At 52.9% G+C, this 20,367-nt stretch overlaps 7 protein-coding genes across 7 annotated transcripts; 4 read left to right on the forward strand and 3 right to left on the reverse strand.

Moving 5' to 3' along the window:
- Nucleotides 1-521: 521 nt before the first annotated feature.
- BO86DRAFT_244445 (uncharacterized protein) lies at nt 522-854 on the reverse strand. Its single transcript, XM_025667113.1, has one exon. It carries the CDS (start codon nt 765-767, stop codon nt 585-587), a length of 183 nt encoding a protein of 60 aa, XP_025530381.1. The 5' UTR covers nt 768-854; the 3' UTR covers nt 522-584.
- A 602-nt stretch (nt 855-1,456) lies between these two features.
- On the forward strand, nt 1,457-4,215 carry BO86DRAFT_244455 (WD40 repeat domain-containing protein). Its single transcript, XM_025667114.1, has 5 exons — nt 1,457-1,692; nt 1,810-1,826; nt 1,900-2,048; nt 2,169-3,818; nt 3,871-4,215. Exons 1-5 carry the CDS (start codon nt 1,643-1,645, stop codon nt 3,895-3,897), a joined length of 1,893 nt encoding a protein of 630 aa, XP_025530382.1. The 5' UTR covers nt 1,457-1,642; the 3' UTR covers nt 3,898-4,215.
- A 338-nt stretch (nt 4,216-4,553) lies between these two features.
- On the reverse strand, nt 4,554-5,467 carry BO86DRAFT_287413 (uncharacterized protein; the record flags this gene model as incomplete). The annotated part of the gene is made up of 2 exons (XM_025667365.1): nt 4,554-4,863; nt 4,932-5,467. Coding segments are annotated over 2 exons (846 nt in total), but the record flags the coding sequence as incomplete, so codon positions are not given.
- A 762-nt stretch (nt 5,468-6,229) lies between these two features.
- trpE (anthranilate synthase TRP2) lies at nt 6,230-8,490 on the forward strand. Its single transcript, XM_025671504.1, has 4 exons — nt 6,230-6,516; nt 6,638-6,786; nt 6,844-6,917; nt 7,011-8,490. The coding sequence occupies exons 1-4, from the start codon at nt 6,505-6,507 to the stop codon at nt 8,327-8,329; spliced, it is 1,554 nt and encodes a 517-aa protein (XP_025530384.1). The 5' UTR covers nt 6,230-6,504; the 3' UTR covers nt 8,330-8,490.
- Nucleotides 8,491-9,914: 1,424 nt separating this feature from the next.
- On the forward strand, nt 9,915-12,363 carry BO86DRAFT_244491 (epsin). Its single transcript, XM_025667115.1, has 4 exons — nt 9,915-10,178; nt 10,357-10,426; nt 10,500-10,720; nt 10,784-12,363. The coding sequence occupies exons 1-4, from the start codon at nt 10,106-10,108 to the stop codon at nt 12,136-12,138; spliced, it is 1,719 nt and encodes a 572-aa protein (XP_025530385.1). The 5' UTR covers nt 9,915-10,105; the 3' UTR covers nt 12,139-12,363.
- Nucleotides 12,364-13,809: 1,446 nt separating this feature from the next.
- BO86DRAFT_454487 (uncharacterized protein) lies at nt 13,810-14,880 on the forward strand (the record flags this gene model as incomplete). The annotated part of the gene is made up of 4 exons (XM_025677062.1): nt 13,810-14,188; nt 14,256-14,350; nt 14,667-14,804; nt 14,854-14,880. The coding sequence occupies 4 exons, from the start codon at nt 13,810-13,812 to the stop codon at nt 14,878-14,880; spliced, it is 639 nt and encodes a 212-aa protein (XP_025530386.1).
- A 984-nt stretch (nt 14,881-15,864) lies between these two features.
- On the reverse strand, nt 15,865-19,108 carry BO86DRAFT_446462 (putative AAA family ATPase). Its single transcript, XM_025676521.1, has 3 exons — nt 18,767-19,108; nt 16,651-18,700; nt 15,865-16,580 (listed from the first exon to the last, which is right to left on the reverse strand). Exons 1-3 carry the CDS (start codon nt 18,854-18,856, stop codon nt 16,360-16,362), a joined length of 2,361 nt encoding a protein of 786 aa, XP_025530387.1. The 5' UTR covers nt 18,857-19,108; the 3' UTR covers nt 15,865-16,359.
- Nucleotides 19,109-20,367: the final 1,259 nt, after the last annotated feature.

A 20,367-nucleotide genomic window follows, 5' to 3' on the forward strand; every position in this document is an offset into this window, starting at 1 on the left:
AGATGATGTACTGTACAACGAGCGGATCGACCGGCCAGCCCAGCAAAAGGATGGACCACACCAAGATTCAGATCGACCATTCACTACAACCCCTGTGGGTGAGTATGATTTGATTGTATTTATTGTCATTGAGAGTCTCTAGGCAGTGAAGTAGTCATTGTCTACAAACCGAAGACAGATAGATGGCAAAGAGATCAAGAGCAATACTCGACTTGAGGGGTAATTCTTCCAGCAGCCAGCCTACCTAGTAGACCTTAACCATGTGTTCAGGAAATGATGCTCCATGGAAATGCAGTCGACCTGATCAGAATAAGGTAACCAACCAGAAGATAAAAAGAGAGTTGGCCCCGTTTGCACTAGTCCCAACCCGGCCCAGCGGCCAGGTCGATCCGCTGGCCGTCAATTTGATGGTATTTGATGGGACGGGTTTAGTCAACTGCACGCTACCCATGGCCTAGACGCCACAACGAGTCAAGCGCGCCCCCCCCCAATCCATCCCCCGAATTTGTCCCAAGTCAACACCGTCCGTCCGTCGAATTGTTCACTGTCACGGATTCAATCATTCTCTGGCTATTGATAAGTCATTACTGAAGTTGAGAAACTAGACTTCTGTTAAGAAGCACTGGACGAACGTACCGACAGACCGACCAGCCGACTGCCTGTTTGCTGGAGACATAACTGGAAAAAACACATCTGAAAAAGAGTGTTTTGAGGGTCGTCCATCCGAGCGTCCGGCTGAACCTCTCTCTCCCTCTCTTTACCCACATACCGTACCTGGTCCTGCTGCTGCTGCTGCGACTGCTGCTGCGACTGCCCCGAAACTAAGGGTGGTTCCTCATCCGTCCGTCTGGCCTCCCTCTAACTTAACTTCTCCATCAGTCAACTCAACTCAAATCTCCCTTTAGAGATCGCCCGCTGCCATCCTATTCCACTCCCCCAATTATTTTCGTATCTCTTCTCTATTCCTACAATTCTCCACGGACCCTCTCTCCTTTGGTTCTCTCTCTCTCTCTCTTTTGCCCCCCCCTCCTCGCCCCCCTCCTCGCCCCCCTCCGCCCCTCTCTTCTTCTTCCCAAACACTTGGTGTTGCTTCTCCGGCCTCTGCAGTTCGCTAGCGGGTCTCCCATCGTCAAGCCACACGTTGGTGTCGATTTCCTCCCGTCCCGATATTATTCGTTCTTCACATTTCCCTTTCAACCTCCATTTCGTACTGGTGCTGTCAGAGAAACTTCTCTTTCGTCCTAACAATATCGTCGGTGGGAGCTTGTAGAATGTTCCCTAGTCATTTGCACTCTTTGTGACCATCTTACTGCCTTTCTCATTTGACATTTGCGGCCTGCGTCCGGGCCCTGCATCTTTAACCTCCCCCTTCGCATACTGGTCGTCTCCCTTGTCACAGCCTTGGCTGCGTCTTTCCCGGCTCGTTCTCCCCTCTTCTCCAGCAAAGCTACCAGCTTCGAGAATTCTTAGCACGAAAGAATTTGCTCCACAGTGCTTAATCAGTCGACTTCCGGGAACTCTCACATCTTCTGAAGCTTCATCTTCCCATCTCGCGCCGTTGCTCGTCTGTCTCGTTGGAGAAGCTTTTCACTTCTGGCATGCTAGCGGACTTTACATCTTACTAGCTGTCATACATGTAACAATGGCACACCCTGATCTCACATCACATCATGTCAATTACCTAATATGGAGGTATGTATCAAATTCCTCTGGAGCCAACCTTGTTGTCTGCCCATACCCTCGTTCCTGTTTTGCCTCAGCGCACTCACTGGCTGTGGCCCTGGTGCACCTTCACTGACTCCATGATAGGTACCTCCAAGAATCAGGTAATTTCATTTTTTTTTCTTGTGGTTGACAAATGTTCAAGCATTTGTTGATTCCGTTGACGCTCGTTTATAGGACATGGTGAAGCTGCAATCACATTGCAGCGCGCGTGGAATCATGACCCGCAGAGTTTGCCATTTGCCCCATATATCAAAACCCATGCTCTTGTCTCGTTAGTACAAAAAGGCCTACAGTATTACGAACTGGAGCATTCTATTGATCGGGTATGAACACAATTCTTTCCATGTTATCCTCAAGTATCTATCTTCACCATCCAACCCTCGGTCGTCATTTGCGTGGATGTGAAAAACGAAGAGTGACGCAAAGTCTAATCTGCAACATAGGATGGAAATGCGACATCTTTTTCACCATCGACTTATTTCTTCGGACCAGCTCCCTTGGAGCCGGAGACGTCAAAGGTGCAAAATGGCCCGGAGGAGGCAGCAGTCGGCACAGACCAGGCGCCTGTCTCGCCCGCAAGCAAAGTTGCGCGCGAGGGCGGCGACGGCGGCGGCGGCGGCGGCGTGACGACCAACGGTCATTTGACGGCCGAGGCTGCCGCCCCCCAGCCCGTCCCAAATGTCAAGAAAGCTCGCAAAAGCGACCGCTCAGAAACTAACGGAGATGAGGTGCCGATGGAAGTAGATTCCAATGGGGTCACACATTCAGAGGTTAAAGCCGCAGTGGCAGCTGAAGAGTCGCCATCAACAGCCGAGATGGCCGTGGATGGGGATGGCGACGTGAGCATGGGCATCCGACCGGAATCGCAGGACCACCAGGAACCACCCGCACCACCACCGCCAACCTTTACCCTGACAACCGGCCACAGCGTTGGCGTACAGATCACCCCCGCCAAGGCGGCCGACCTGGCACCCGACACCGCCCTCCTGGAGGTGGCTGGTGATGATCACGTGACGAGAGCACTGTGGCGTCCCAATGACCCCACCGTTGTCGTCGCCGCTGGTGATACATTCTGTAGTCTATGGAGATTGTCGTCAACCGCGCCTCCTGTGCAAGAAAAGCTTGTCGAGAACAATGGAGACCGTACATGTGTCTCAGCAGTCTCCTGGGAGCCCAACGGACACAAGTTAGCCGTGGCGACATACAACGATATGAGAGGCTCGATCACGATGTATGACGTCTTTGGACACGCCGTGGACCTGCTCCCAGAGGTTCCGCGGATGATCACCGGCTTGCACTGGGTGGAAAATGGCTCGAAATTGGTTGTGGTTGCTTCCGATAGTCGAATTTCCGAGCTTGCTCTGTGGGACGATTCCGTACGTCCGGATGAATTCCCCTCCCCGCAGGTCATTGACGGGACTGTACTCGATCTGTGCTGGCTGGGATGCAGCCAAGTCTATGCTTGTGGTCCTGGCACTGTCTATCAGTGTGATGTGGATTCGAGCGTTCACATCTCAAAGACTTTCAGATCGAGCAATGCAGAGAGGCTTTGGGCTTTTATCCGTTGTGCTAGTGTTGGCCCCTCACCCGTGGCTGTTGCCGCAACCTCCGCCAATGCTGCCCTCTGGGTTCCGACTCACGATATACACCTCGACAATGCTCACGAAGGCGAGATCACTGCAATTGAAATGAAGCCAAACGGTGAACAGTCTGCGGCAACCCAAACTGTCTTCATGGCCTCGTCTTCAACGGACGATACGGTGAAAGTCTGGCGGATTGATCTGGATTCCAAGCGATTTGAATGTATACACCAACTCTCCCTCGGCCCCTCATCGCCCGCTCTGGCTGCTAGTTTCTCACCAGATGGCTACGCCCTTGCGGCTGCCAGCAAGGATAGTCTGCTCATCTGGAACGCACAAAGAGGCGGGACCGCGATGGCTGCATGGAAAGCCCCAGGACGTGAAGAGCGGAAAACAGAAGATGAACCGGGGGGCTCCGTCAACGGACCTAATGGAATTACAGAACCGGTCTTAGATCGGTCTCTGGCGTGGGATACTGATGGCAAGAAACTTGCGTTTGGATTTGGTAACCAGGTATGGTAATTTCGACCCTAAAGAATTCAGCATACTAACTATGATCAAATAGTTGGCCATCGTCAATCTGCAGCGCTGAGTTCTTCAAATCGATGACAATGTCACCATCGCTCAGGTTCTTGCGACACTATTTGGAGATTATGATCGATGACTATTCGATGCATATACTGTACGTCACTTCATTAAGCGGCGATGAAGGCAAACCGGGACTACAAGCCAGCTGCAGCATCATGGCGTTTTGCCTCAAAAACAGATCTCGTCTTTGCGCTCAAGGTTTTCGGCAGGCCCCGATGTACCATGTTATCGAAGCGCAATCCCGGAGAGCACACATCACGTCTACAGAATACACCTTTACAGCTATACTACCATAATTATAGTTCTTGCTTCGATAAATACTTGGGTTAGATCACTCTTAAACGGCGCAGGTTGGACTCAGGCAGCAAAAGCGGCGGTTGGCGACTTCACGGGTTGATTACGGTGGCTCTTGTGACTTCATTTCACTCTCTTCTTTTTACGCACTGTACCAATTGTTTTTGGTCGACTGATTGGGCGCAAGTGCGCGCCGCCTCATCTCCAATTTAGTGGGGTAACACCTCTTCAGAAACCTCTGGCATCTCGGCTCTGGGCAGCATCATCGGTGCTTGGTATCACCAATAATGTCCATTTCCTCTAAAGCAGCGATCCCTAGTCTCATCAATCCAGACTTGTTTGGGAATGGTCCCTCTGTCTTTGCATCTGCTCCCTTCTTTGTTCCCTTCTCAGGTCGCGATCCTTCTGTCGAACGTGAAAGCCCTCCTCGACGTCCTTCCAACCCCGCATCCATGCTGTGATGCCTTCAAGGAGTGCTTCTCCGTCGTCATTGAACCGTTCTTCCTTGGCACACTTCGTCCACCGCCGTTGACTCTTTCGCCGATGCTTCATCGTGGGCCCCTCCGTCACAGCTAAGAGGTGCTGCTTGTGCCAGTCGTCCACCCAGATTTCTAAGCCATTGATCGTTCCTTGCATGGCCTCCCGTTCTGCCGAGTCTTCGAGGATATCTTTCCGACTAGTATCGGCATATCAGCATGCTAATCACAGCAAGGCAACAGACAAGAGTCATGAGGCGTCACTCACAGTTCGTGTATCTCGTCGTCTAGCTCTGCCAGTCTCTGTGTCAACACCTGGCGCTCCTGGGTGAGCAAACCGTGGATTTCAAGCGACTCTCTGCGGCGCTGGCTGAACTCCATCTTCATCGTTGTAACTTCGTTGAGAAGATCGCTCAGCTGAGAGTGCGATATCTCCTGGACAGAGCCGACATGATTCGCTGTTGTCGACATTGTTATGTTGGAATTTATATGTGGATCTCGAGGAGAGTCTACTGGACTGGGCGGTCGCGAATGCGCACGGGGTCGACAACGGGCGAGTTCATGTGAGAATCCCGGACGCGGATCAAGCAGGGCCTCCATCTCCTGGAGGCAGTGATGGATTGTGGTGGAGTCTGAGATAGAAATCGAGTTACTTTCGGACAGAATTTGAGCCACTCGGATGAGACGTGCAGGCAACGAGGCTGCATCACTCATGTCGCTTTCGAGGATATGAGAAGCGTAATCGGGGTCTGTGAGAGTCTTGTCCCATGTTTGCTCCGCTACCGATGACGGCGGCGAGGGCTGTGAGTAAGACGTCTGATGCTCCATGGAGGGCTATTCCAGGGGTCTAGAGACTTTGTTGTGTTCTCGTTTTCTATGAATGGATCCTATCGTAATGCCACTTATTCCCTTCTCTCGATAATCTCTCAGAAATGCCAGGCCTATGAGCATAGAATTTGAGGGTTGGTGCAAGGGGGCGGATTCGAAGTAGCGTGCTGCAAGCCCGTGCGCACAGGAGAAAAAGGGTGAAATGTACCCTTATTTCTTTAGATTTTCTTTAGATTGACGTGCAGTGATACCCAAGAAAAGGGTTGGGCGAAGGTTTTAAGCAACAGCTCACGTCCGGCCTCAGATGATGACGATGACTACTGGAATAATGCTTCCAGCAAGAACAACAGCTAATCAGGCGGAGGATTCCCACAGCAACCGGGGAATAGCTTGGGTTGGGCGACAGGATGGCAGAGAAGCTTGAACTTGGAAGGGAGAAAAGAAAGAGTATATTTTAATATCCCGCATTGACAGTTAGGGAATGAGCCCGATGGTCCATACTTCAGTAGAAGCGAATTGCAGGAGGAACAATGGAATTGTTGACAGTCGGGCTGTCAATAAGGATGATAATGATGAATAAGAATCGGGATGAATGCCGGCGTCTATCAGGCCGGTAACGCTAGTCCTGGTTGGGAGGAACGGCATACTTACGGTCTGGATGGCCAGTTCGGGAACATATCAAGCAATCCATCATGGATCACTTTACGGAACTTTTGCTTTTCTCATCCTCAGCATCTCCCTAGCCGTGACTTATTCTTCTTCCTCTCTCCCTCTCACTCGCACTCTCATCTCATCTCACTCTCCCATTCTTTTCACTGTGAAAAGTCTTTTTGATACTAAGGTCCATTGCCTCTGCTCGCCCGCCCGCCCCGCCCGCCAGCAAATCCTCCCCCTCCATCTCCGGTTTACTTCCGGACTCGGGCTCTTTTTGATTGTCCCTCCCTGCCAATCTTCTCCCGCACTTCCCCTCCTCCGTTACTTTTTCCCGCACACCACCAACTTCATACGCAAAGATGGCGCCGTCTGTAAGTGCTTTTCTAGTTCTTGCATTGTCTCTAAGCATGTAACATGCATTGCGCTCGACAAAAATCACCAACTTAACTGGTACGAAAGTGGTTGCATGCTAATTCCTTCTGACTCACTCAGATCACGATTGTGCCGTCTCTCGAGACTGCAGGCGAGGTCATCGATTCCGTCCGAGACTCCAAGTTTGCCCCCAACCTTTTGCCGTTGGTTACCTCTATCTCAGCCGACCTCTTGACTCCTACCCTGGCGTATCTGAAGATCGCAGAGAAGTGAGTCATTTGCCGCCCGCGACCTCCGCCGCTGAGTAGGCGCGCTGACCGGCCCAGATCGAAATTGTCGTTTCTCTACGAGAGTGCTGCCACCACAGAAACCATCGGAAGATACAGTTTTGTCGGAGCTGGTATGCGGTACCCTTGCTAGTTCACTTTCCCCGGCTTTCGAGATTCAGAGCTCGTGACTGATTCCTCCGTCTACTTTTTTCCTGGGTGCGCAGATCCCCGCAAAGTTATCAAGACTGGTGCTGGCCATGGGCCCGAGTGTGACCCGCTGCCGATTCTGGAGGAGGAGTTGTCCGGATATCGTGTTGCGACAGTGCCCGGGTTGACTCTTCCTCCTCTGACCGGAGGTGCTATCGGCTACGTTGGTTACGACTGTGTGCGGTATTTCGAACCTAAGACGGCCCGCCCAATGAAGGATGTGCTGGGTATTCCTGAGTCGCTGTTCATGCTCTTCGACACTATTGTCGCTTTCGATCACTTCTTCCAGGTTGTCAAGGTCATCACATACATTCCCATTCCCAGCAGCAAGACGGAGCTGGAGGCGGAGTACCGCAAGGGTCAGGAGGCCCTTCAGCGCATTGTTGCGACTCTACTGCGCCCCGACCACCCACTTCCACCCCAGGGTCCTATCCTACAGAATCAGGAATACACGTCGAACATCGGGCGCGAAGGCTACGAGCGTCATGTTACTCGCCTGAAGGAGCACATCTCCAAGGGTGACATCTTCCAGACCGTGCCCTCGCAGCGGTTGTCCCGCCCCACCTCCCTCCACCCCTTCAACCTCTTCCGACACCTGCGCACCGTCAATCCGTCCCCATACCTTTTCTACATCGACTGTGAAGACTTCCAGCTGGTTGGTGCCAGTCCGGAGCTGCTGGTCAAGGAGGAGAAGGGCCGCATCATCACACACCCGATCGCGGGTACGGTAAAGCGCGGCCGGACGCCGGAAGAAGACGAGGCGTTGGCCACCGAGTTGCGCAGCAGTCTGAAGGACCGCGCGGAGCACGTTATGCTGGTGGATCTGGCACGCAACGACGTGAACCGAGTATGTGACCCGACGACGACACAGGTTGATCGGTTGATGGTGGTGGAGAGATTCTCGCACGTGCAGCATCTCGTGTCGCAGGTCTCGGGTATCTTGCGGCCGGAAAAGACGCGCTTCGATGCGTTCCGGTCAATTTTCCCCGCGGGAACGGTGTCGGGCGCACCCAAGGTGCGGGCGATGCAGCTGATTGCGGAGCTGGAGGGCGAGAAGCGCGGTGTGTATGCGGGCGCGGTGGGCTACTTCGGCTATAACATCGCCAGTGCGAATGGAGCGGCAGAAGTGCCGGGTGCGATGGACACTTGCATTGCGCTACGCACGATGATGGTCAAGGACGGGGTGGCTTACCTGCAGGCGGGAGGAGGCATTGTGTTCGACTCAGACCCGTACGATGAGTACGTGGAGACGCTGAACAAGCTGGGAGCGAACATTGCCTGCATCAAGGGCGCTGAGGCCAAATACCTCAGTTTGGAGGAAGAGCAAAAATCCTAGAATAGCAGTTCTTTGTCCTCTCATCGTTCATATATCTAGTTTCAACTTCTTCTCCTTCTTCCCCTTTACTTCTCTTTCGTCTCTTCAGGCTTTGGTTGAAATGAGGGATGTTTCAGTGTAAACAATGAACATGGGAATATAGACCTCTCTGCGATGACTGGTAGCTAGATGTTGTCAATAATCTCATGCAAACTTTGGAAATCCGGGGCCCGGAGATGACATAAGGTTTAGCCGACCAGAAGGACCAGGAAACCGCATCAATTCTGCTGCCTGCACCTTCCACCATTTCTTTGCGGGTGGGAGTGCGGACGCTTTTCTTTGGCAACCAGAAAGATCGCATGGATGGGGTCAGGATTGGAGTCAGTCAGGATGAGGCCGAACGTGGTTCGATCTGCAAGAAAGGCAGGCCGGCCGGCCCCTGCCTGCGATGACGTCGATTGCGAGGCTGGCCAGGCGCTAAAGCACAACACACGGGGAAGAGAGCATATTCAGTATTTAGAGTTGGTTATGGGTGGGAGAGACCTGGAGAAGAACGAGTCGGATGGCTTGGAAAGGCTTTTGAATCTCTAGCCTCGGTTTTTTTTTTCGACTGGGAAGGAAGTTGGGCGAATGTGTGTTGTATAGTGTGTATACAGATAGGGGAATGGTCAATTGACGTCAAGTGGTAGTTGAAGTGAACACTGTCATGTTAAATACCATGGAGCCACTTTATAGATGCCAGCGGGTAAAGATAGAACTGCGGTCTTGAATTGCATAAATTCAATAGAAGGAACAGAGTGCATAGAGACGGAGAGCAGAGGAAGAGGAAGGATTGACACCATCATCACTCGGGTTTCTTCTCCTGATCATCTCATCCATCACTATATCAAGTTCAATGAAATCTCCCTCCTTCTCTCTCCCTGCTCCTTCTTCTTAGCTCTTCTGGTCTCCGCAGCATTTGACCGTTCATTCTCCTTTCGGTTGGCTTTGAGTAAACCGTGTTTGTACCGTCCGAATTCCTTCTTCGTCCTTGTACGTTGTCGCAGTGCCCCTATTCGACTGGCCGCTGCCCGAGGGGAGTGAAGGAACGCCCGAGAAGGCAGATTCGACAACCTGACGCAGCTACACCCTCGAAAGAGAATTTCTTTGCATTTAACACGAGCGCGTTGCATCCGAGCTCAGTAAGAACGGAAATCCCCGCTATTCCAGGACGGCTTAGAGGTGTGGTTGTGAGAAATTGGCTGGAATTTATTGAACGGTCTTCCGGTGGCACCCAACCTTTTAGTCCGCCCGATCTCTCTCTTGCTCTCTCTCTCCAGACACTTCCTCTTCTCTTCTCTTCCTCTCTTCTTCTTCTCCTCCTCCCCACTCCTCCCTTTCCCTCACACCTCTTCTTCTTCTCTTTCAACTCCATTGTCCTATTTCCGACCTTCCACTGCTATCTGCAGTCGCCATCTCCTGTTCTTCGAATCATCCTGAATCGCAGCAGTCTTTCCCCGCCGAGTGCCAGAACGCTCTAAAGTTCCGACTGTCTCTCGGTCACTGACAATTCCGAACGCGGCTTACATACGCCTCTCCCACCGTTCTAAGCGCGATAAGGAGTCGGACTGGTTCTACTCCCCATCGCAGTTGCTCCATCCTCCTCAGCTCCATTGACACCTATTCCTGCGCGATCGCCTTGTTCGCCTCGCTCACAACCTCCTCCCTCACTATCTCCCCCTCTTACGCAAGCCAAAGGCGGAAAGGGCCGCCTAGTCTATTCTCACTTCTCCCATCAACACACTCAATACCGCCACCATGTCCAAAGTCGTGCGCAGTGTGAAAAACGTCACCAAGGGTTATTCCTCCGTGCAGGTCAAGGTTCGAAATGGTACGTTGGACTGTTGCTGCCCGCTTATCTTGCCTCCGATCGGCTGTAGCCTACGATACACCCTCCTTATCGTCATAACTTCCAGTCAATCCATGGTCACCTCCATTCCAGCATTTTCTCCATTGGCCGAGTGTATAGTCGATTGACGCTAATATTTCATTTCTTCTTGCCTTTACAGCTACGAGTAATGATCCTTGGGGGCCAACGGGCACCGAGATGGCCGAAATCGCCGCCTTGACCTTCAGCAGGTAGGCTACCCCGCGTCCTCCGTGACCTGCAGGGTCCCGCGACTCAAACTGACCCCCTCGTGCAACCATATAGCCCCACCGATTTCTACGAGATCATGGACATGTTGGATAAGCGTTTAAACGACAAAGGCAAAAATTGGCGCCACGTTCTCAAGTCATTGAAAGTCTTGGATTACTGCCTGCACGAAGGCTCCGAATTGGTAGTAACATGGGCCCGTAAGAATGTCTACATCATCAAGACTTTGCGCGAATTTCAGTACGTTGATGAGGACGGACGCGATGTCGGACAAAACGGTAAGTTAATATGGGGTGGCTGGGGTAATCTACGTCATATCTGGCTAATCGTTCGATTTACAGTCCGTGTGGCCGCCAAGGAACTCACCTCGCTCGTTCTGGACGAAGACCGCTTGCGCAGCGAGCGCTCCGATCGCAAGCTCTGGAAGTCCCGGGTGAGCGGTCTGGATGACCACCAAGGGGGCTACGCTCCAGAGCCCCGTCGCGAGCGCCGCGAGCGTCGTCGCACCACGAATGACGACGACGACGCCGAATACCGCTTGGCAATCGAGGCGAGCAAGTATGAAGCCGAGGAGGAGCGCAAGCGCCGCGCTAGGGACGCAGCCGCGGCCGACGACGACGAGGATCTGGCCAAGGCAATCAAGCTGAGCAAGGAAGAGGAGGAGTTGCGCAAGCGGGAGCTGGAGGAGAGCAACGCCCATTCGCTGTTCGACGATGCCCCTACACAAGTCGCCCAGCCGCAACCTACCGGATACAACCAGGGTTACCAGCAGCAGAGCGCGGTCGACTGGTTCGGCAACCCGATCAACCCGCAACAGCCGCTGACAACTGGTTATTTGAACAACCAATATGCCCAGCCTACTGGTTTCCAAAGTCAGATGACCGGCATGCCCAATGGGTATGGCAACGGATTCCAGGCGCAGCCAACCTCATTTGACCAGAACCCCTACGGCCAGGCGCAGAACAACTATTTGCAGCCGCAGGCCACTGTACAGCCACAACACACAGCATTCAACGTCCACAACCCCTGGGGAGGTGATGCATTTTCCCAGCAGCAACAGCAGCAACAGCCGCAACAGCAGCAGTTCCAACAACCTCAGGATAACTTCTTGTCGGCGGGTACGAACAACCCATGGGCTAGCCCACAGCCAGCGGATGCTCTGAAACCGATGCCTACGGGATCGAACAATCCATTTGCACCACGTACTCAGCAGTTTCAGAGCCGCCCCGCTACTACTGGACCTTCATCACTGAATACTTTGGCGGAAGAGAGGGTCACGAACCAATTCACATCGCCCAATCCGATCGCGAACTACCAGACACAGCCACAGTCACTTGCTCCGCCCCAGCAGTCTTTCACGCCGCAGAAGACCGCGCCCACTCAGATGCTGGATCCGCATCGCGCACAGTTGAACGCACTCTTGGCTTCTGGAGAGGGACAAGACACTTTCGGAAATGTGGGAGATTTGCGTATACCCGCCCAGCATACGGCCCCGGGTACATTTGTCAACTCGGCCGGACAGGGACTGGACAAGCTCCGGGCCACGCGGACGGGCAACAATCCTTTCTTCAACCAGCCGCAGCAGCAGTTCGTTCCACAGCAGACGGGGTTTGCGCAGCCGGTCAACAACCCTTGGGGAGGACAGCAGACGTATCATCAGCAGCCTCAGCAGGGTGGCAGTTTGATCGATCTGTAGGACCGAAGGGTGAATTGGTGTATTGACGGGGAGTGGGGGGCTGGAACTAATCCTGATTTTGATATCTAAAGCCCGTTGTCCCCCGGGCTTTCTTATGTTTGTTATTATTTGCCTTCACTAGTTTTTTTTTTTTTACTTTTCCCCCTTTATAGTTGATATCAAGAGTCATCGAATTCGGATACCAAGGTTTCTTGTCTATTGTTATTGTGCTTTTGGTTGGTGTCAAGCTTTTACAATCCACACTTATTGTTTCTGGTGAATTTTAGTAGGGGTCGAGTACCTCGCACGCCTCGTCGCTCGATTCCCTGCTCACATCTCTGCTCACACGACTACTGCGGCAAGGCCTGCTTATCCAACTCACACCAACTGCAACGCTTGTAAAGATCCTCGCAAGTATGAACCCCCTCGCTTGGACGGACTACCTCTCTCGTTTGCTTGCAGGAATAGCCTTACTCATGAAAGTTGCCTCGCTTGTACGAATCCCTGCTAGCATAGACCCTTGACTTCGTTTTTGGACTTAGCACCTTGACAACAAGCTTTGAAAGGATCTCTTCCCTTTTTGTTTAAAAAAGTATCAAGTAATTAGACTAGTGCTTCTCATACGCTTATACACCACAACTGAATTCAAACCACATGGACTAATTTGATCTAGAGAGATTTACATCTCCAGCCCTTTGGTAGAGTGGCTTGTTCTACTTCCAACTTTGTTATACGACATGTCCCTGACTCACTTGTTCATTTTGATTTTATTTGGGAACATGTTATTACGGTGACGCTCTTTGTTCTTGGCATGCCAGATCAGAACAAAGACCGGTGGCTGCCACATAACCTCCGGATGAAGCAACAAAGGGTCTAAAGATATCATTCCAAGTACAGTACAGTCCAGTACAGTCTCTGAACCACGCTATGTCTCTAACTCAATCATTGGCGATAAAAATTGAAGGAGGCCGGAATCGAGAAGGGTACGGTACTACTCTACTAAGATTTATAGATTTTCAAGGGGGACCGCAAAAGAGAACGGAGTTTAGATATCTAATGTCGGAATGTCGTACTCTCTGACTGACTGACTGACTGACTGACTTACTCGTACTTATCCTGGGCACTGCAGTTGCCTATACTACCTGTTCAAGACTAGTTTGAAAGGTTCTCTCTCCACCTGCAGGTGGCTGGCTCCTTAGACCTATGTGGTAGGATTATTATAAGGGCCGACATGTGACATGTACCTACTGGACGGACAGTATAGCGTTGAGCCTGAAGCCTGGGCTACTCTAGCGGAAATCAACTCGGGACCAGTAACCCCCCCCCAAGGCAGGTATTGCTTGCTATAGCTGACCAAATAAGCAATTACCATGTCTGTCGAAGTGTACCTGACCTGTTGGTATAGGACACAGAAGGATTCCAGCAATGATCGCTGTGTAATTCGTACGTACCATGGGACATGATCTTGGCCCTAGAGGCCCGAGAAGCCCTAGAAGCCCCCAAGTAAAGGCTCATCATGAACGAGGGTACAGTAGAACAATGAGATTCAGTTGGATATAAATGCCTCTATAGGTGCCTGGGTGCGCTCATTCTCAAGGTATCCCGTGTACAATTCTCTCTCAAGATTCAGCAGATGTCTGGGTGAGCGGCTTTCTTCGCAAGGCAGCAGCTATATACCGATTTTCTCCCGCAATGTTAATTTCGTCCCGGTTTCTTTGTCTACTCTTCTGCGCGATCCTCGTCGTTTTCCTTCTCTGGAGGCTGCCGATCAGCAGTTCTCGGGCATTTTGTCGCAGTGACTCGCCCTTGCCGGTCCAGTCTCTGAGACATATTGACTGGTCACGGTTTGCCTACGTGCAATATGCCACCAACACCGCCTATCTGTGCAACTCGGTGATGATGTTCGAACGACTTCACCAGTTGCAGAGCCAGCCAGATCGCGTCTTGATGTATCCTTCGCACCTCGATCCCGAGAGGGACTCCATTGAAGGTGGCTTGCTGCGCAAGATGCAGGCGCAGTACCGCGTGCGGCTGGTTTCGATTGACGTGCAGAGTCGGAGCAGTAGTGATGGTACGCAATACTATTGACTGGTACCGTGACGAAAAAAGAGAGGCTTTGAGGCTGATTCTCAATCTAGTCACATGGGCAGAGAGCTATACTAAGTTTCTGGCTTTCAATCAAACCCAGTACGCGCGTGTGCTGAGTCTAGACTCCGATGGGACGATCTTGCAGGTATGTGTTCTCGCTCGCCTTGCCTTACTTTTGCTGTTTTTTTTTTTTTTTTTTTTTAAAAAAAAACAAAAAAAACCCCCCCCCCCCCCCAAACCCCTGACCGGCGACTTTCGTGCCCACCTGCACACGAACTATCTCGGCGGCGCCCCGCACACCCGCTGGAACCCTGACTTGGTCTTGTCCGAGGCCAAGTTCCTGCATTTCTCGGATTGGCCGGTCTCCAAGGCAAGTCTTTTGCACCAGATGGATCTATCTATCTCTCCAACCGGTTACTTGGTTAGGTACTGGACTGACATCTATATCGATCCCACTAAAGCCTTGGCTGAAGACCCCGGATACGGTCCTGGACCAAGAACAACCGGCCTGCACCAACGATACCCGGACGGGGAGGCCAGATTGTCGCGCTCGTGAGCTCTGGTTAGGCTTTTATCGGGACTTTGCCAAGCGTCGACAGGTACGTGCTCTGTTGTTTGAGCATACCTCCCTACTTAAACGGCCTGTAGAGACTCTGTGGATTGGATGTCCACTGAACATTGGCAAGCGATCGTGTGAACTGGACTGGAAAGTACCACCTAGCAGTCAGCACATTTTAATTATGTTTTGAGAGAGAGAGAGAGGAAGTGAGGGTCGCGTTCTGGGCGAGGTCTCCGTTCTCCAGTGGTTCCTTTCCCATCGGCCTGGTTGAACATCGAAGTTGGGATCGTGAGGAGGGGGCTCCCCTTGGAACTATTCATCCAAGCATGGACTTCTTTCTGGCCAAGGGGAACGCATCAATTGGCCCCGGCATCACTGTTACCATGAGTCCCCGCGGACCTTTTACCTCTCTACCTGCCCTAAAGCACCTGTGAAGCGATCGCTGCCGAGCTTCCGGTCGTATATCAATCAACCCGACGATGGGCTTTACACTTCTGGGACCCCACGGACCATCGATATATAGCCAGATCATCACGGTCCCCAGCATTACCTCGGGGATGATTTTTCAGCAAGGAGGACTCGCGCAACAACGCCAACCTGACCATCAAGGTCCCCTTCTCGCTGCTGAATCGAACGCTTAGCGCGCCTCTCGTCGAGTCAAGCCGACATCCTAACTTTTCCTTGCATGAGCACAACCGGCACCCTATGCGCTGGGCCGCGCCTTTGCACAAGCAGGCCTTCATCGCAGTTCAACCGGGCGGGGGGAGGGAGTTTCCACTGCCTCTCAACAGTATAGACATTATGCCCTGACTCTCTTTAGCCCGGACTATATTGGATAAGATTAATAGTAATCGATACTGTTTACTCAAGTAACTGATGACTTGTCCATGTTTTCTGCCAGCTTGTGTGTGTGTGTGTGTGTGTGTGTGGTATTTTATTACTTCTTTTCCCCATGGGTTTTGAAAGCTTCGGCGCTGCGTTCAGAGCCACCCTGCCCCTTGCTCACATACTTATAACATGAGTGTCTACCTGGTCATCGTAGATCATAATGGAATCTTAAATCGGGTTGTTGGAGATATCATAGCCGAATCTGTAACCCTGTGCCTAAGAGCCCTGATTGACACCTATACCTATCGCTATCGCTATCGCTATCGCCATCCCCATTGAAACTTTGTTCCGTACAGTTACACCTACATACTACAGGAAATCATCCTCCCGACAGTGACCTCGAATAAACACCCCAAAAGAGCCTTTGTCCGGCCGTCCATCTTGAAACAAACCCAACCCAAATCCCCGACCATTTTCTCCCAAAGCCTGGCTAGCCGACCCTCCCCACAGAAACGCCTGTACTCGAGTTGTCCGGTCCGAAAGAAAGAAAAAACAAACACAAAAAAAAAAATACTCCGTAGTCCCAACCCTAGCCTAGCCGTCCATCGCATACCCCATACCCCGTACCAAGTGTACATCCCGTATACAGATCAAAAGACTGACTCCCCTCCAAGCACCCAGACCAACCAAATGCCACGACAATGAGATCAAGGAATAGGGAAGAAGTATAGAAGAAAAAAAAGTCAAAGATGCCGAACCCCTCTGCTCTATCCTCCCCGTTCACCGAACTGTCTCGCCCACTCCTCATACTCCTGTAACCCGTCCTTACTGACACTCGGCCGGATGGAGAGCAAGCTCGCCTCGAAGTCCTGGAACCGGATCGGTCGAATCTGGTCCATCGGGGTGTGCAGTAATGCCTCGCCGAGGTTGCGGAGCGGGCCCATGGCGGCGTCTTTGGCCAGGGCGGTCATGTCGGAGCCGGAGAAGCCTGGAGGAGAGATTGGTCAATTAAACACATACGCCCCAAAGACAAGGAGAAGGAATTGGGCGAGACTCACCCTCCGTGACCTGGACTAATACCTCGATGTCCTCATCCGTCAACTCGTGGTTCTGGTGGCTGAGCAGTTTGCGGAGTTGCTGTTCGCGGACGTGCTGTTCGGGGAGTGGGATGTATTGTCGCCGCACGAAGCGGCGACGGGCCGCCTCGTCGATGTCCCAGGGCATGTTCGTGGCGGCGAGGACGAGCACGCGGCTGGCGTCGCCGATCTTCTTGTCCTTCTGTTCGCGGCCGGCGGCGGCGCGTTGGAGGTCGGACCATTGGATCAGGAATTCGGTCTTGGAGCGGCGGGAGGCTTCATTCTCGGTGCCTGAGGAGCGCGCGGAGAGCAGGGAGTCGATCTCGTCGACAAAGATGATGGACGGGGCCAGGGCTTTGGCCAGGCCGAACAGCGCGCGCACGAGCTTCTCACTCTCGCCGTGCCACTTGGAGGTGAGCGTGGAGGCCGAGACGGAGAAGAAGGTCGATCGGGATTCGGTGGCCACCGCGCGGGCAAGCATCGTCTTGCCCGTGCCGGGCGGTCCGAAGAGGAGCATGCCGCGCGCCGGCTCGCGCAGACCCGAGAACAGATCGGGCCGGAGAAAAGGGTAGACCACGGCTTCTTTGAGGGCCTTCTTGGCTCCGTCCAGACCGGCGATATCGTCCCAGTGAACTTCGTCGCCGCGGACAACGATGTCGTTCAGTATTTGGCGCGCAGCCGCCGCATCGATGCCCCTGGGGAGCTTGTTCATCACATTCATGATGGCATCCTCTTCGTCTTCTTCCTCGAGGTCTTCCTCGTCCGGATCTGTAGACTTGGGACCAGATGATTCGGGGTCGCTGGAAGGAGGCGTCACAGTGCGATTCACGCCTCCTGGCGATTGAGCAGCGATTCTCGCGCTGCTGGGTGAAAGCGCCAGTCGGTCCAACCCAGGAACCAGCCTGCCATCGGTCGACGAGGTGGGAGTAATCCGTGGACGAGATGCCGGCTTGGTTCGCGGCGCGCCCGAACCTTCCGGCGGGTGTGGTGACACTCCTGACGGGGAAGAAGTGGGATGGGGTGACCGTAGGGAGACTGGTTTCGGTTTGATAGAAGGCTTCGGCGGAGGCTGCGGCCGACCGGCATTCCTTGACTGGGATTCAACCGACGCGGGGAGCGACTGATTGGAGGACTGATGTCGAACTTCGCCGACCGGTTTGCGGTGCGTCGATGTGGTAGGGGTGGTAGTGGAGGAGGAGGTTGCCGTTCTCCGTGCAGAGGGCCGATGCGATACCGACTGGTCTGAGGCACGAGGTTTCCGGCCATGTCGACGTTCGTCGGGATCATCCGCCGGATGTGTTGCTCTCCTTGGAACACGCTCGTCGCCGGAGAGCGGACGACGGGATTCGGACTCTTTTCGGATGCTCGAGTCGTTGGAGGCCCGGGTTGAGGCCAATGCCGCATCACTGGCCGTTCGGTCTGGCGGCGTGAAGGACGGGTAGATACTACCCCAGGCCAGCCCTGCAGCCTGAGAGGCTGCGGCCGGCCGCAGATCCCTCCGGCGAGAGCTGTCCTTCTTCTTGCTCTGTTTCTTGATCTCCGAACTGCGCAGGGTAAAAGGCATGGTCAGCTTCCGCCGCTCGGGGCTCGAGGTGCGCGAATCGGCCTTGCTCGGGGAATGCGACTGGGTGCGCAGGGCGGGGGTTCCCGGCATGGGGGGAGACGTGGCGGCACTGGCTGATTCCCGCCGGATTGACTCCGAACTGACGGTGGTGGTGGGAGTCGGACGACCCGGGATGGTGGGCGGTTTGGAGAGATCGGTGTATCCAACGGCGGGGACGGTCCCGTCGCCGATCCAACCGGGGGTGGCGCGCGGCGGCGATTTGCCCGATGAATCCTTTCTACTTTCGCGAAGGGCCTGGAGGAGATCGACGCGCTCGCGGCATTGCAGCTCCAACTGACGGATGGAGTCCTGCAGAGCCCGTTCGGTTTCGTTCTTGGGGGTATACTTGGCGGGGACTCGATAAGCGTTGTGATAGTAGATCGTTTCCAGGGCGGAGCGCCAAGATCTTAAGGCTTCCTCCTCATTATTCTGCCACAATCGGAATAGTTTAGCTTGGAGTATGGGGGGTAGAATGCTGGGGAAAAAAGTACAGACCTGACCCTCGAAATAGACGGCAGTAGAGCACATCAAATAGCAATCATCGTAGGTCTTCTGCAATGAAGACGCCGGCTTGGGGCGCATCATTCATTCGAAGTTGAAGGAGGGGGAGGAGGGGGAGGAGATGGAGCGGGAATCTTGCAGGACCCGCCCGCAATTTAGTTGTAGTGTAGGTAGAGGGAGAAGGAGGGATGAAAGGGAGATCGACGGATGAGAAACGAGTGGCAGGGGAAAAGTGTGTTCAGATCAACCAATTGAGTGGGTGGAGAAGAGTCCGTCAGTCGGGGTGAAGGAGAATTGAGGAATAAGGAATAGAGAAAAAGAGAGAGAAGTTGGAAGTCGGTCGTCGTAGCAAGTAGGAAGAGGGGGGGGTTTGGCCGGGTTCGGTCTGGGGATGTTCTTTTTCCGATTTTTCCCAGTGACGTCGTTCCCTGGACGCTTTCTTTTCCCCTCCTTCTCTCTGCAGCCTGTGCCTCTTCGCCTCCTCTCCAAATTATTGATTGACATGGTTATGGGGAAAGGGGAAAAAAAAAAAAAAAAAAAGAAAGAGTCTTATATTTTTGATCATTCCATCCATTTCAAAACCAATCAAAGAAACCAATCAGCCTCTTCCGGCAGTTCCTGCAGTTCCCTCTATATAACGTACATACAGAAATTTATTCACAATGAATCAATCGCAGTGTATCCCGAGCGGCGCAGCAATGACTAGGACTAAAAATGCAGTGCGGAGAGGAAGAAGCTGTAGTAGTCCAACCTGACAGACCATAAGTATAAAGGGAAAAAAAAAAAAAAAAAGAAAAGGAAAATCGTCCAGATATTTCCCCCTGCGTCCCCGTCAACGCCTACCAATTAAGCATACATCAATCAGGCCCAGTGTAATCAAAAGGCCTCGAACCAACCAAGAAGCAGCAGTAATTATAGCAGCTGCGCAACCGCCAACCCACACCCCCGATGGTCCACTTTTCGCCATCCATCTAACTCATCCAGCCAGTCAATCAGAAAGCCCCATCCAGATCAAGAAAATTGAAAAATAACACGTCAGAAGAGTAATATAAGCATGGTTCCAGCTCAGCTCGGAGATAGACAGGTCAGACTTTCGGAGTCACCCCGTCTGGGCTTCGGACTTGGTGATATATGAAATGTTGGGGGTATCGTGGTGGTGGTGGTGGTGGTGGTGGTGGTGGTGATGATGATGATGAATCTGACACTCGAAATGACGGGGTGAGTGAGTGTGTAGCAAGTCAGAGAACCAGGAGCGGGACAAGCATCAGAAGAGGACAAAGCCCCTAGATCAGCGCCCAGATAGTGTCACCTGGGAACCCTGTCTTCTGCATTGTCTACCTTCCTCCTCGGCATGTGATGCATGGGATAATAGGATCGTTCTTTTTCCTCTCCATCGAATTGAAGCATTGTGGGCTATTTTCTGAGTCGTGATTTTATTATTTCTATCCTTAAATGTTTTTTGGTGGGGAAAGCGATGTAGAGGTGAGCGGGGGTTGTTGCGTGTTTCTCCCCCCCCGGGGATCAGGTGCAGAGGAAGGGAAGCGAAGAAGTGGTTTGGGAAGCGGAAGTGTGTCGGATTCAAGCAATCGGGCCGT

The sequence above is a fragment of the Aspergillus japonicus genome, assembly GCF_003184785.1.
Source record: "Aspergillus japonicus CBS 114.51 unplaced genomic scaffold BO86scaffold_9, whole genome shotgun sequence".
Classification (NCBI taxonomy): domain Eukaryota; kingdom Fungi; phylum Ascomycota; class Eurotiomycetes; order Eurotiales; family Aspergillaceae; genus Aspergillus; species Aspergillus japonicus.